The 14,468-nt window shown below is 35.4% G+C and overlaps 1 protein-coding gene across 7 annotated transcripts in view; it reads right to left on the reverse strand.

The window, feature by feature from the left end:
* LOC136032811 (nuclear factor 1 X-type-like) overlaps window positions 1–14,468 on the reverse strand; it is a 138,645-nt gene that overhangs the window by 115,717 nt on the left and 8,460 nt on the right. For 5 of the 7 annotated variants that reach the window (XM_065713214.1, XM_065713212.1, XM_065713213.1 and 2 more), the window contains exon 2: window positions 10,053–10,275. In XM_065713214.1, coding sequence (XP_065569286.1) covers window positions 10,053–10,061 — 9 coding nt within the window. In that variant the 5' untranslated portion in view covers window positions 10,062–10,275. The remainder of the gene's footprint in view (window positions 1–10,052; window positions 10,276–14,468) is intronic. The other 2 variants (XM_065713209.1, XM_065713215.1) reach the window with 1 other exon arrangement.

The following is a 14,468-nucleotide window of genomic DNA, read 5'->3' on the forward strand; positions in this document are numbered from 1 at the left end:
GAAAATTCTTTCTTTTGGGAATTGGATGTTCAGCTATGGCACCTTCGGTATTCAGCATTGACATAACATCAAACCACTAGTTGGAGGCTAAGTGTACATGTCTACACCTGTGCTCGGGAGGGAGGCTGTGGGTTCATGCCCCCTTCCAAAATATCAAAGATTTTTGAAACGTTCCTATATTTTTCCACATATTTCGCCAACGTTTATACTTTTCTCAAACTTATGCCTCATTCCAAATAAATTACTGTCTTTATACCAAGCAATATCAGATAAAAATGGACGATTCTACTTTGTTCCATACGATTCAAGTACAATCTTGTATACAGAGGGTGGGGGAATGGCATCTAAAGTGGCTTTGTGTAATATTTCGAGTTTAGGTGGTCAGCCAAATCGTGTAAGCATAAATTCTTTATTAATTAATTTGTTTTTATTTTAATTAAATTGATAAATTCTTATTAATTGCACTGATTTATTAATTTTATTGATAGATTTATGGATGACATTGCTATTGTAATAAAATGTCCGATAACATCCTATTAAAGTTAGTAGAGGCCCAGTGAGGCGGCAGACCCCTCCACTATTTTATCGTGTTAACTCTTAATTGCTCTTTAATTGCATAAAACAGAATTTTATACAAACAAATGAATATGCGCGGTATATACGCTTGTGACATTTAACTTATTTCAAAAATTCTAGAAGAAAAACGGCCGAGAAGATAAAATGCAGTGTAAAAACATATAATACGGTATGATGTACGGTATTGTTTCTCTGCACAATTTGATCACAAAAAAAATGAACTTGTATCTTGTAGCCACCACACTCAAGTTCTGTCGAGAAGTCAAGTTTGGTTAATGCTAATGAAATAAAACAAAATATGATGAAAATATACTACTTTATCAACTAAATTATTAAAACGACAACAAAGAATTATGGAAGAAGGGTCCCAGACCGCGTTATATTAAATACACAACCTAAACTAATCTAAACAAAATACCAACTCAATATTTAATTAAAATTAATTTAATTTAATTAATTATTTAATTAATTAATTTAATACAATGTAGATTCCCATCGAGCTGGAGCTAATATTGTCTGTTATAAAGACCATGAAAGTTGGTTATTGCCTCACGTTTGCGATACATGATCTTGAGTGTGGTGGCTATAAGAAAAAAGTACCCCCCAAAAATTGAACAAATTTAATGTGTCTCGCAGAGGGAGTAAGCTGGAATTTATTTTAGGGACACAAATTTAATAAGAGCCTATTAGATTAAAAATGTATTAAGTTATGAGGTGGGCCGTATCCAAGATTTTTTTTGGGGAGGGGGAGGTATTTTTTCGGGGGGGGGGTTACACAAGCAAACTTTAAAAACGCATCAAAAATTAGTTTATTTTCATTTTTGTTACTTTTTTATGAATCGGAAAACATTCCCCCCCCCCCCAAACCCTAGATACAGCCTTGGTTATGAGAATATACAGATTTTGAGAAGTCAAGGTCATGGGTCTGAATATCCCACCTGCTCTATCTACACGCCACGCTTCTTATAAATGGTGTTAACGTGATCTTGCAAAGCTATTGGCTCACAAGAGTTGCTGATGCCCGCTTGTCATATGATATTTAAATCCTGATAAAATATTCTTTTGCTCTTCCTATATGCGCTGAAAACAAGCATTATATGTGTACCTGTCGAACAGGTTCTGGTCCTGATTTAAATCATACTCGTTCGTCCTTGTTCACGGAAATAAACATTTGAAACCAGAAAAGTAAAAACATGAATACTCAAGTTATAAGCCATAAGTGATTGATTAAAATACGTTTCTTCATATGAACAATGCCACTCAATGAATCCGATACAAAACTTATTGAATAAATCTGAATTAACTAAATCATTCTTGTTCATTACTCAAGATCATGGCGAGTCCAAAAATCAGTAACTGCCCTTAGATAAAGGAGATTAAGTTTATATTGAAGTTACCTCCATGTAAACCTCCATGTGATTTGCCTCTACTGTTCTAAAAATATCCAATTGTCAAATACGGTACCCACTAATGCAAACTTCGTAGTGATAGATTCAGACAAGGCTGTGCCCAGGGGGAGGAAGGGGAAGTATCGGTTTTGACCCCCCCCCAAAAAAAAAATTGTAAAAACTGTAAAATTGTAAAATTGAATCGTAAAAAAATAACAAAATGCATGTATACAAAATAGTGATATGTTTTATAAATTTTTTAATTACAAACACCCCGAATAAGTATCCCCCCCACTGGACAAAAATCCTAGACACGCCCTTAGGCCCAGCTGTATCATTCCTAAGTAAAACTATTTTGGCACTTTTCAATACAAATTTTTTTTCAATACAGAGGGGGCACTTGCCCCAGATGTAGAAATTTTAGGGGCGCAAGATTTCAAATAAGTAATCTAGCGGTTATAATCATGTTGTAATTTTAAAATTTATTTTTTTAAATAAAGTAGAGGGCGCAGTTGGTAGTAAGTATAAGCAAATTCAATCCGAAATTTTTATTTTTCCCATATCTTGATCACCATTCCTTGAAAATACAAGTAAATAAACCGAATTTGATTAGTTTTAATGTTTTTTGTGATGTTTTGTAATCAAATTTTGCTATAAACAAAATTATTTTTTTAATTTGGCCTGTAAATTTCTGAGGGACAGGGGGGGGGGCACTAATCAAGATTTTGCCCCAGGCACAAGAAAAGTCAGAACCGTCACTGACCAAGACCTAGCACGGACATAATAGAATTAAAAATCAACGTCAAGTAGATAACCAAGTGACAAAAAAACGAGGAAAAACAGACTCTTGAAAGCCTATCGACAAAATTGCCAATAATCAACCAAAGTATTACCATTCCCCACCGGCGGAGCCTGCACTCCACGTTGGGAATCACGGCTATATAACCTTTGAATATCAGAATAATTTTATATCGGTAAGAGGTAGCATTGAAGCTTCTTCACCTCTGACGTACAATCAGCAAATAATTAATTTCAATGGGTTAAATACACTCGCGGATCCAGGGGCGGTGAGCCCCGTGCACCCAAAGATTTTTTCTGGCGCCCTCATTCCTTGTTTTTTTTTCTGTTTTTCACTGATGTTTTAAAATAAATTTATCAATTTGGTCAGTTATTGGCACCCTTGTCACATTAGGCCACTCCAAGATTTTACTTATTGGTCCTCTTGTCACACTACCTCCCCTGAAAATTTTGCTCTAGATCCATCCCTGTTTGAGTGGGTGCTTTTGAAGGCAATCCAATAAGTTAAATTGGTTATTTAACGCTAAAAATTACAAAAATCAACTGCAATAAGCTTATTGAGTGTAGGGTAGGTCTTTAGCGGCTTGTAAACCCGTAAAAGTAATTCCACGGAAAATCATAAAAGATTTTCGGTTATTTTCACAGGCTTTTGATTGAATTCCATGCAAAACTAAAAAACGGTATGCAGAATACAGATAACCGACATTAAACTATACTAAAGTAGCCTAAAGATTTATTTGCCGCTTATCGTTTTTCTGAGAAATTGATGAGCAAAAATAAAAAACGAGTTCTATTCCAACTGTCTCAATAAATCTCTCAGAATGTTTTAGGCCTACAAATTATTTGAAGAATAAGTACTTGTGCTGTATTCGAAAACAGAAGAAAACTGATTTTAATTCTATTTGAAATATATTAGGTTAAACCTTCTGACCACCCTGACAATTTTAGCTGTTAGCACATCATATTACACGAAACAGCATAGTTAATTCTTGTAATTATGACAACAGAAAGCTATTTTTAAGCAGTAAAAGAAGAGGCAAAGTTTGATGACCCGGCGCTATATAGCCTATTTATCACTGCATACCTTTACAGCTTAGAGCAAAATCATTAAACAGTAGCTCCAAGATTGATTGAAGAAGCTCAAAAAACGGGTTTAAAAGGACATATCTAAGAAGCAATGATCAAGTCATCATCGTACTGAGAGTGAAGATTGTGTCATAGATTTATTGCCTCGATAGACAACATGACAATTTACGCGACCAAGTAAACAGCCATCAAGCATCTGGCAAAAATTTCGGATTCTCCAAGAAAACAAAAAATAATAGAGAAACATAATCTTTTCCTCTGGAAAAACAGAGTTTTACCTGATTGCATGGAAGCAGGGTTCCTACCACGGTCAGTTCCTAAAGTGGTACAATTGCCAAAATTGGCGTTCTACACAGCAATTTTCAGTCCTATGGTTAAAAATTTGACTGTAATAGTGTTAAAACAGCCTTTTCGTGCTAATTTAGCAACCCTGAGCACGTGCTGCCAATAAAAATAGTGCTAAAATAGCGCTTGTGCTACAGGTGGCAACCTTGCATGGAAGAACATGCGTATAAAGCTCTCGAAAAACCATTCTGTTTGTCGTACATTATAAACTATAAAGTGTTCAATGCAAAAACAAGGTTTAGTGGGTTGTATGTTCTTCGTCCCTCCCTTAACGATTTACACCCCCTTAATGATTAACAGTAAATACAAGTACTCTAGTGACGAAGACCTAGTTCTACAAATGTGTGTCCCACTCAAAACTGTACAAAATATACATAATCAAAGATGCGAAGATACTGTCTTTAAGAGGGGGAGAGACAAGGGACCTTGGGAGGGAGGTTCAAAATCATAGACTTGCGTTTATAAGTCACCGTTTTACTTTTTTTCCAGGAGGTGGTCCATCGACCCGTCTCGGCATGGGTGAATCGCCCCATACCCCCTGCGTGCAACTATGTATATAATGTATTTTTAATTTAGACGGTCGATCCTGTGGCAGCAACGATAAAATCATCATCTTCGAGGGTGATGAAAGTTAAGATCTAAGCCGGCTGTCGCTGACAAATTTATAAATAAAGGAGCATCTGTTTCCCATTTTTAGAACCAGACACAAAACAGGAGAATGGGATGCCTAATTGATAAGACCTCCTTGAGCCTGAAAACCACAGGGTATTTTAGAAGATAAACCTCCGGGATAATGGGGAACAACATATCAACGCACTCTAGGAATAGGGTTACACTTTCACAAACATTACCTTTTTAGACAGTCTTATGATTTTCAATTGTTTCAGCATCTTAATGTGATTTTTTTCAGGCCTGAAGAAAGTTTAAAATGACCATTAACATTTTCTGGCTATGGCAGAATAGGACTAGTACATGAGGTACAAAAACACGAAATGTCCTGCGATCATCCAGCACATCTTTCAGCAGCGGTCAGAACGCTTCAAAATGACATTTCAGACAATTGTATACAAACTGCGCCCCCACCCCCACGTTGGTGCAAATAACAGCATGCTGCTAAAAAAAGCGACTAATTTGCTTTACAGGTTCGTCAATAAAAATAACGGTTAAATGACTTCATTTAAGTGTTCTTCAAGTCATTCTTCAGTGTTGACTTCAAGTTTGTGTTCTTCGAGTGTTGACTTCAAAAGTGCTGACTTCAGTGTTGACTTCAAAAGTGTTCTTCAAAGACTTTTGAAGCTTCAGATAGAAACAAAATATGGTAAAATTCTAGTTTATTGACTTTGGGCTATCTCGGAAAGGGGTTGGGTTACGAAAATGAAACTTTCAGGGATGGGTATAAAGGCTAAAGTATGTCCCTGGAAGGTATTTTGAAGTACCTATCTCCACTCCCTCTCCCTCTAGTGTCCTGACCTTTCTTGACCTTTAAAAATATGTGTGTTATAAAAGTGAAACCTTGCAAAATAAATCTTCCGCTTGAATGAAGTATAACAAAATTGTTTTCAGCTTCACAACTTTGCTCAATCCCAATTTATAAGGTTTTAAAGATATGCAAATACATTTCCTAGATTTTGAAAAAAAAAACATTGATATGGCTCGGAATTCTACTCTCAAATAACAGGAATTGCATTTTCAGAACTAAAGGCAGAGAAAAAGCAACTGGTAACTGAAAATTAAGGTAGAATGTTGTTTTGTCAAAATTTCAATAGGTATAGACCTGCTATGTAGGCGAATTTCAGGGCCCTCTAGAGGGAGAAGGAGAGGAGGTGGCTACTTTAAAATACCTTCCCGTGATATACTTTAGCCTTTAGACCCATCCCTGAAAGTTTCATTTTCCTAATCTAAACCCTTTCCGAGATAGCCAAAAGTCGCTTAACTAGAATTTTACCCAAAATATTTTTCGTTCTTTTAGTTAAGTTCAAATACCTAATTTCATTGTTCAGGCATATTCACGGGAATTTTGTTTTTGGGAGGAGATAGTAAAAAAGCAAAAAAAAATTCATTTGATAATTTGAATCGCGGATACATTTTGCCAAGACCTGCTCTTCTTCATCTTGTATTTTTATGTACTTCGTCTCTTTTGTTTGATTCTGACAGGTAATAAAATAATATTATTATTATTAATACGGTAAGAATCGCCCAGAAATTTTTGACCGCTAGGATTTCCTGGAGGCCCAATTCCCAATGTCACCCTCCTTTATGGTTACCCTTGTGCGTGGTGGTTATATAAAAAGATACTTATATAATCTTGCTTCCCAATAAGATAGCACTTTCACTATTAGTTTCTCAAAAGTGGTTTTTTCAGTGTTACATAGCAGTGTTTGGTTATCAAAGTCAATATATAGTCAATCTGCTCTAGAGAATTGTGCATACATAGGCCTAATCAATTAATATGTTTCATGGCTAGACTTCTCTTGTATCCTTTCGAGTATCCTAGGAGGGGGGGGGTGATACTTCAGCTTTGTCGTTTTCTACCAAAAAGTTTTTGATCCTTGGAAAATCTTTCACAGCCTTTCCCCCTCCATATGGATTTCTTCAGGTACCCTTGAATAATCTTTGTCATCATAACCAAAATTTAGTCACAAAATTAGCTAGGAAGCCAATATTAATCATGAAACAAGAGGTTCGATGAGCACAAACCTATCCAGTCCATATTTCCCAACTAAATGGTGAGTCAAAACAAAAGAAGAGAGAGAGAAAGCGAGAAGGAAGAGAGTGTGATATAGAGGGAAGTAAGTGTAAGAGAAATAAGAAAGGAGGAGAGAATGATATATATATATATATATATATACATATATATATATATATATATATATATATATATATATATATATATATATATATATATATATATATATATATATATATATATATATATGTATATATATCATACATACATATATGAAATTTTTTTATATATACATATATTTGAAATTTTTTTCCAACTAAAACGGGAATGCAGAAGTAATTCTTTTGATAGGAAGGAGGTTGATAAAATATATAACATAGCAGTACATTGAATTTTAAACAGATGGATATACACAGCACACCTTTTTTTATAGGACAGCTCAAAACCTATTCCCCAAGGTAACCATAAAACACGGTGGCAAAATTCGTGCACACCGGCAAATCGCTACCAAGCTCGTATCTCCATTCCTTCTCTACTTATAATGCTTTTAAAGAGATGCTTAAAAATTCTAAAAACTTTGGAAAAAAAAAATCAAAAATTGCATTGAAGCCCATTCAAAACAAGGATTCATTAATAGCCTGCTGAAGGCAAATGCTAAAATTTAGTTTTAACGAATGCTAGTGATCAGATTTCAACGTTTGTAAGGGATAACTTAATTAATTCAGACTAATTAAAATTGGAAATTTGTCAGGTCACAGTTTCAACAACCCAATTAAGGGCTATAGGGAATATTTTAAAGCTCGTATCTTCAACCCTCCCCTACTTGTAAGTCTCTAAAAGATTCAATAATTTGGAAAAGAAATTGAGTAAAATTGCAGTTTAGCGGATATTCTGCAGCAAACGTTATAGAACTAAAATAATAGTTACTACTGTACTCCCTATTTTATGCTCTTTCAAGATGTCATAGTCGTTTTTCTGAAAATGCACACCCCACCCCACCCCGCACTTTTAATGGACCAGATATAGCCCTAATATATCTTGATTTTAGTTAATGCTAGAGACCCATTTTATCGTTTGTAAAAGATTATTTAAGAGCTAGTTGCTTGGCTAATTTTGACTTATTAAAATAGAAATTTTTTACCATGAAAATTTCAAATATCATTCACATGCTGTGTAAAATTCGAGAACAAACCGGTTTCTCCGTTAGTTTCTTTCAGCTTATTTGCACATTAGTGGTGGGGGCAAAGTATTTGGACACTGTGAAGTTAGAGACCAATTTTTACTTCATAATATGCAGATTAGTTGTAAATAACAAATTTTGCATACAGGCCGGATATACTTTACCCCCCACCTCCCTAATGTGCAAATATATAGCCCAAATTTGTTTCTAAAGTAGCGAAGAAACTAATGAAGAAACCGGGGTAAAATTCTAGTTGAGTGACTTTGCTATCTCAGAAAGGGGTTAGGTTAGGAAAATGAAACTTTCAGGGATGGGTCTACAGACTAAAGAATATCCCGGGAAGGTATTTTAAAGTACCCATATCCACTCATTCTCCCTCTATAGAGCCCTGAAATTTGCCTACATGACAGGTCTATATCTATTAAAATTTTGACAAAACAACACTTTACCTTAATTTTCAGTTATCAGTTGCTTTTTCTCTGCCTTTAGTTCTGAAGATGCAATTCCTGTTATTTGAGTAGAATTCTGAGCCATATCAATGTTTTTTTTTCAAAATTTAGGAAATGTATTTGCATATCTTTAAAACCTTATAAATTGGGATTGTGCAAAATTGTGAAGCTGAAAATAAGTTTGTTGTACTTCATTCAAGCAGAAGATCTATTTTGCAAGATTTCACTTTTATAACACACATATTTTTGAAGGTCATCAAAGGTCAGGGCCCTCTAGAGAGAGAAGGAGTGGAGGTAGGTACTTCAAAGTACCTTCCCGGGACATACTTTAGCCTGCAGACCCATCCCTGAAAGTTTCATGTTGCTAACCTAACCCCTATCTGAGATAGCAAGAAGTCAATCAACTAGAAGTTTACCGAAACCGGTTCACAAGTCCCTATCGCATTTACACTTCTAAACCCTATCATGAAGAGATCAAGAGTTTGCGGATTTCCAAATTTGGCTGATTTTCGCAATGTGGCTGAATTTAGATCTTCGCTAAATCTTGCGAATAGCGCTTTGTAGTTACTTGTCTTAAATTATAGGCCGTGGCAAGGCAATTCCAAATTTTTGAGCCGTTTTCCAAGCTATATATGAATTTTATTTGAAGCTGGGTCCTATTTCCCTAAATAATTGTCATTCCCTCATTCTGGCTACAAATGTATATCTTAAATTTTCCGAAAAGCGTGAATACACTACCTAAGAATTTTACCTTCGTTTTACTATGGAGGAAACTACAAAAAATGGACCTTGTAACACAGAAATCAGATAGCCAAAAAAAGAAATGTGCTAATCGTCTCCAGTCAATACTCTTTTCAAAATAATCACTACTGTTGCAATTGCCCCCCCCCCTCCTCTTTATTGCCTGAATACAGCCCAAAGCTACGACGAAAGTTTACTCTTTTGTTAACTTGCATTATGAATAAACTGCAAAAGATAAATACCGTAGTAATAACACTGTAAACCAACATCATTAGGAAACATTTGCACATAGCTTAAGGCAGTGCCACCCCCCCCCCATATTTTGAAATATATCTTGTTGGGAGGCATTTTTATTGAAAATGCATTTTTTCTGTATCTTCATTGAAAAAGTTGAAAAAACCACAATTTTGTGCCCGCCCCAAACATATCAAAAAAATGTATTTTGCACATCCCCCCACTATATGTTCATGAATTGGCGCCTTTGGCAATATCAAGGCATTACGAGGGGACTGGGCCACAACTACAATGCAAGTAATTGTTTTTACTTAGAAAGGAATAGAATGAGGAATTCAATAGGTTTATTTATTTTTCTGCCATTTAATTTATGTGTCGCAATATAAATTTACTGAAACTATCCTCTCTCCCCCTTCCAAGTGCCTTTGTTATTCCCTCTACCTTCATATCTCCATGAGCTAAATACATTTATAACCATTCAGTTTGAATATTAATTTACATTTTCATACAAACAAACTAAATCAGGTTAACATCAAAATTTAGCCAAAAAAAGAAATATCCACACTTACCATGATCATCTTTTTTATTAATCCATCATCACCCGAAAATCCGCCAAAGGCAATGGTATTCCAAATAAGTACACCACAAACACTAAAAAAAAAAGAAATCCAAATGTTTTCTCAACTTCAGGTACAGTGAAAAAACGTCTAAACTCAATTAGGCCACAAAAACGCGACTAATTGGTATTCACCAACTTGCAACACGTCCTCGCCACTCCTCAATATCGCGTCACTAAAACAAAAATACTGGTTGTATAGCGGAGTGCAGAGAGAGAGAGAGAGATGCTGTTAAGTCAGGAGAACGGAACACTTTTAGAAGGAATTCTCCAGCCTTTATATAAACTCGCTAAATATGGAAAAGGGGGTACCGTAAGAAGACAAATAAAACTTGCGTAATTGAGTGTCGTCTGTGAGCGCAGAGGAAAGACTTCCTTAGCAATCATAAATAGAATTAACCTTTAAATTCATTACAAAATAGAAAATATTAAAATTAGTCTTGTTATTTGATAGAGAAGACGACATTCTTAAATGCAAGGGCTTAATTTGCTATGAGACAGGGGGAGCAACTACCCCCCCCCAGCAGAAATTTAGTTTGTTCAGAAATCTTGTAAAAACTAAGATAAGCCTGCATAATTCAAGCATCCACAGAAACGAGTGAGATTTCTTTATTATATCTTTACCTCTACGGTACTATATGGCTCATTTTTTTAAGTTTTCACTTTTTCACTTGACTTGGGAAAATCGGCTCCAACTTTGCCATCTCCCCACCCCAGGATTTTGACGAAATTAAATTGGAATGTTAAAAGCTGTGGATGAAACTAAAGCTAGGTCAATAACGGACTGAGCCAGAAGGAAACTTACACCTGGGTCCAAGGCCAAAATTGGAAGGTACTGGGTTTGATCCCCTCCCCTTAAAGATTTTGGATAACTGATAAAAATGCAACAAAAATGCATACAAACAAATCTTTGATATTTTCTGAAGTTTTATTGTACCCCCCCCCCAAAAAAAAAACTGAAGAAAACGTGAAGGAACTTTGCGGCACAGGTGACGCCCCGAGATGTGCATAAGGTGGCGGAAAGTGGATGAAGACTACTAAAATAATGTTGCAAATCAAGTTGTTAGTGTTGCCCAAGCAACTGAAAAGCCTATGGAAACGCATTAACGCATCGGTATCATAACAGATAAGGAAAATAATCGAACCGATAATTGGATAATCGAACGGATAACGAAAATAGTATAAATTATAACAATAAAACAATGTAGACAGTTTTTCAATTTACGACGTCTATGAAAATACAGTAGAAGAAAGATGTGATAGTTAATTGAGATAATATTGTGATGGAATTTCTTCGTCTTAGGTACGTTTAAAAATGTAAAGGGGTGAAAACTATTTGGATAAATTTGAAGAAATGACCTGTAACAGAAAATTCGTTGGCCCTAAACAAGTCTATGGTCTTAGATTTTATCATGAAATGTATTTTAGTTTTACTCCCTAAAGGATACTTATAGGTAGGGAGAATCATTAAATAAAACAATGCAGACAGATTTTCAATTTCCAACGTCTATGAAGAATTAACCTGTAACAGAAAATTCATTGGCCCTAAAGAAGTCTATGGTCTTAGATTTTATCATGATAGGTATTTTAGTTTTACTTCCTAATGGATACTTATAGGTAGAGAGAATCATTAAGTCTTAAGATTTCGCTTAAATACGTTTTTTGTCCAAGTACATATGTTGCAGGGTTGGGGTACGGCAGTAAGCCAGTCAGTATGATATCTTTATATAACAATATATAAAAAACGACCCTGCTGACAGAATCGTTTGAACGATTCTGTTGACAGAAGAGTTTTAGTGAAGGTCTTATTTTTGAAGGGTATGTCAGACAAATACATTAAGGTGATTAGTGCTATTTACGAGAATAACATTGTTGCGGTTAAGGTGGGAAATGAGGTTAGCAGCTGGTTTCGTATCAAATCAGGAGTTAAGCAGGGCTGTGCTCTATCCCCCTTGATATGGATCATTTTGATTGACTTTGTCTTAAGGAGCACAGGAAAGAAAATGGAAGACCACAGAATCAAACACGGAGGAAAAACCCTCCTGGATTTAGATTATCCTGGTGATGTAAGCATCCTAGATGAAAGTGTGAGCAAAATAAATGAACTTTTAGAGGTTTTGCGAGTTCAGGGTGCTAGAATAGGTTTAAAATTAATGTTAACTAACAATTAAGTTAACTAAAAATTAAGTCACTAAGGCTAGGAATAAGTGAAGATGAAAAGGTGACGTTGGGAAACGAAAAGATTGATCAGGTGGACAGCTTCATTTACCTTGGTAGTATTATTAGTAAAGACTGTGGGAGCAATGAAGATGTTAAAAATAGAATAGCCAAGGCTCAGAATTTTTTTCTCAGTTTAAAAAAGTTTGGAAGAATAGAAAGATAAATCTGCTAACCAAGACTAGAATACTAGAAGCGATGATAGTGGTTTAAATATGGCTCTGAAGTATGGGCGCTCTGATAACCTGGTGAAGACTTGCTAGATGTTTTTGAGAAAAATTGCTTTTTTTAGTGGGTGCATGCCCCAAGAGCCATTCGTGGGAGGGGGGGGGCAACTAGGGCAGTTGCCACCTGTGGAGGAGTGCTTGGGGACGGCTGAGGAATTACCCACTTTGATCCGATTTTTCACTTTGATTTGGCTTTTTTGCTTTTATTTGAGTCGAGAGGAGGGAGCTGTAATTGATTTTCCTCGGGCGGCACCAACCCTAGGAACGACTCTGTATACCCCTTGCTTTTTCTTTAATAGTCCTTTTCAGACTTGCTCCTTTTTTCGTCTGAATAAATCGTCAAGACATGTTTAAAATTCTAGTTTGAACAGTCAATAAATTCAGTATTTGCAATTAAAGTGATAAACAGATAGCGAAAATAATTTAAGGTAAATTATAACAGTAGAAGAAACAATAAACAAAGACGATAAAAAGAAAAGGGGGGAGTGCCTTATTCAACATCGTGACTGAATACAATCGTTTTATATTACAACGGCTGGAGTTGCTAAATATCCCTATCCCTAAAATAGGTCTTCATACCTTAAAGGCATATGTATATAGAGGCAAACTACAAGTCGCACCACATAGCTGAAGTTTCGTCTCATATTCTTTCAGATTCAGACGTATACTATGGTATTGCATACCAAATACTACATGTAAGTATTTATGTGCACTGGAAATATGCCAAGTACTACACGTAAGTATTTATGTGCACTGGAAATGTAGCAAGTACTACATGTAAGTATTTATGTGCACTGGAAATGTAACAAATATTACATGCAAGTATCTATGTGCACTGGAAATGTACCAAGTACTGCATGTAAGTATTTATGTGCACTGGAAATGTACCAAGTATTACATGCAAGTATTTATGTGCACTGGAAATATACCAAGTACTACACGTAAGTATTTATGTGCACTGGAAATATACCAAGTACTACACGTAAGTATTTATGTGCACTGGAAATGTAGCAAGTACTACATGTAAGTATTTATGTGCACTGGAAATGTACCAAGTATTACATGCAAGTATTTATGTGCACAGGAAATATACCAAGTACTACACGTAAGTATTTATGTGCACTGGAAATGTAGCAAGTACTACATGTAAGTATTTATGTGCACTGGAAATGTAGCAAGTACTACATGTAAGTATTTATGTGCACTGGAAATGTAACAAATATTACATGCAAGTATCTATGTGCACTGGAAATGTACCAAGTACTGCATGTAAGTATTTATGTGCACTGGAAATGTACCAAGTATTACATGCAAGTATTTATGTGCACTGGAAATATACCAAGTACTACACGTAAGTATTTATGTGCACTGGAAATATACACAGTACTACACGTAAGTATTTATGTGCACTGGAAATGTAGCAAGTACTACATGTAAGTATTTATGTGCACTGGAAATGTACCAAGTATTACATGCAAGTATTTATGTGCACTGGAAATATACCAAGTACTACACGTAAGTATTTATGTGCACTGGAAATGTAGCAAGTACTACATGTAAGTATTTATGTGCACTGGAAATGTAACAAATATTACATGCAAGTATCTATGTGCACTGGAAATGTACCAAGTACTGCATGTAAGTATTTATGTGCACTGGAAATGTACCAAGTATTACATGCAAGTATTTATGTGCACTGGAAATATACCAAGTACTACACGTAAGTATTTATGTGCACTGGAAATATACCAAGTACTACACGTAAGTATTTATGTGCACTGGAAATATACCAAGTACTACACGTAAGTATTTATGTGCACTGGAAATGTAACAAATATTACATGCAAGTATCTATGTGCACTGGAAATGTACCAAGTACTGCATGTAAGTATTTATGTGCACTGGAAATATACCAAGTACTACAC

Source organism: Artemia franciscana, chromosome 11, assembly GCF_032884065.1.
Source record: "Artemia franciscana chromosome 11, ASM3288406v1, whole genome shotgun sequence".
NCBI classification, from domain to species: domain Eukaryota; kingdom Metazoa; phylum Arthropoda; class Branchiopoda; order Anostraca; family Artemiidae; genus Artemia; species Artemia franciscana.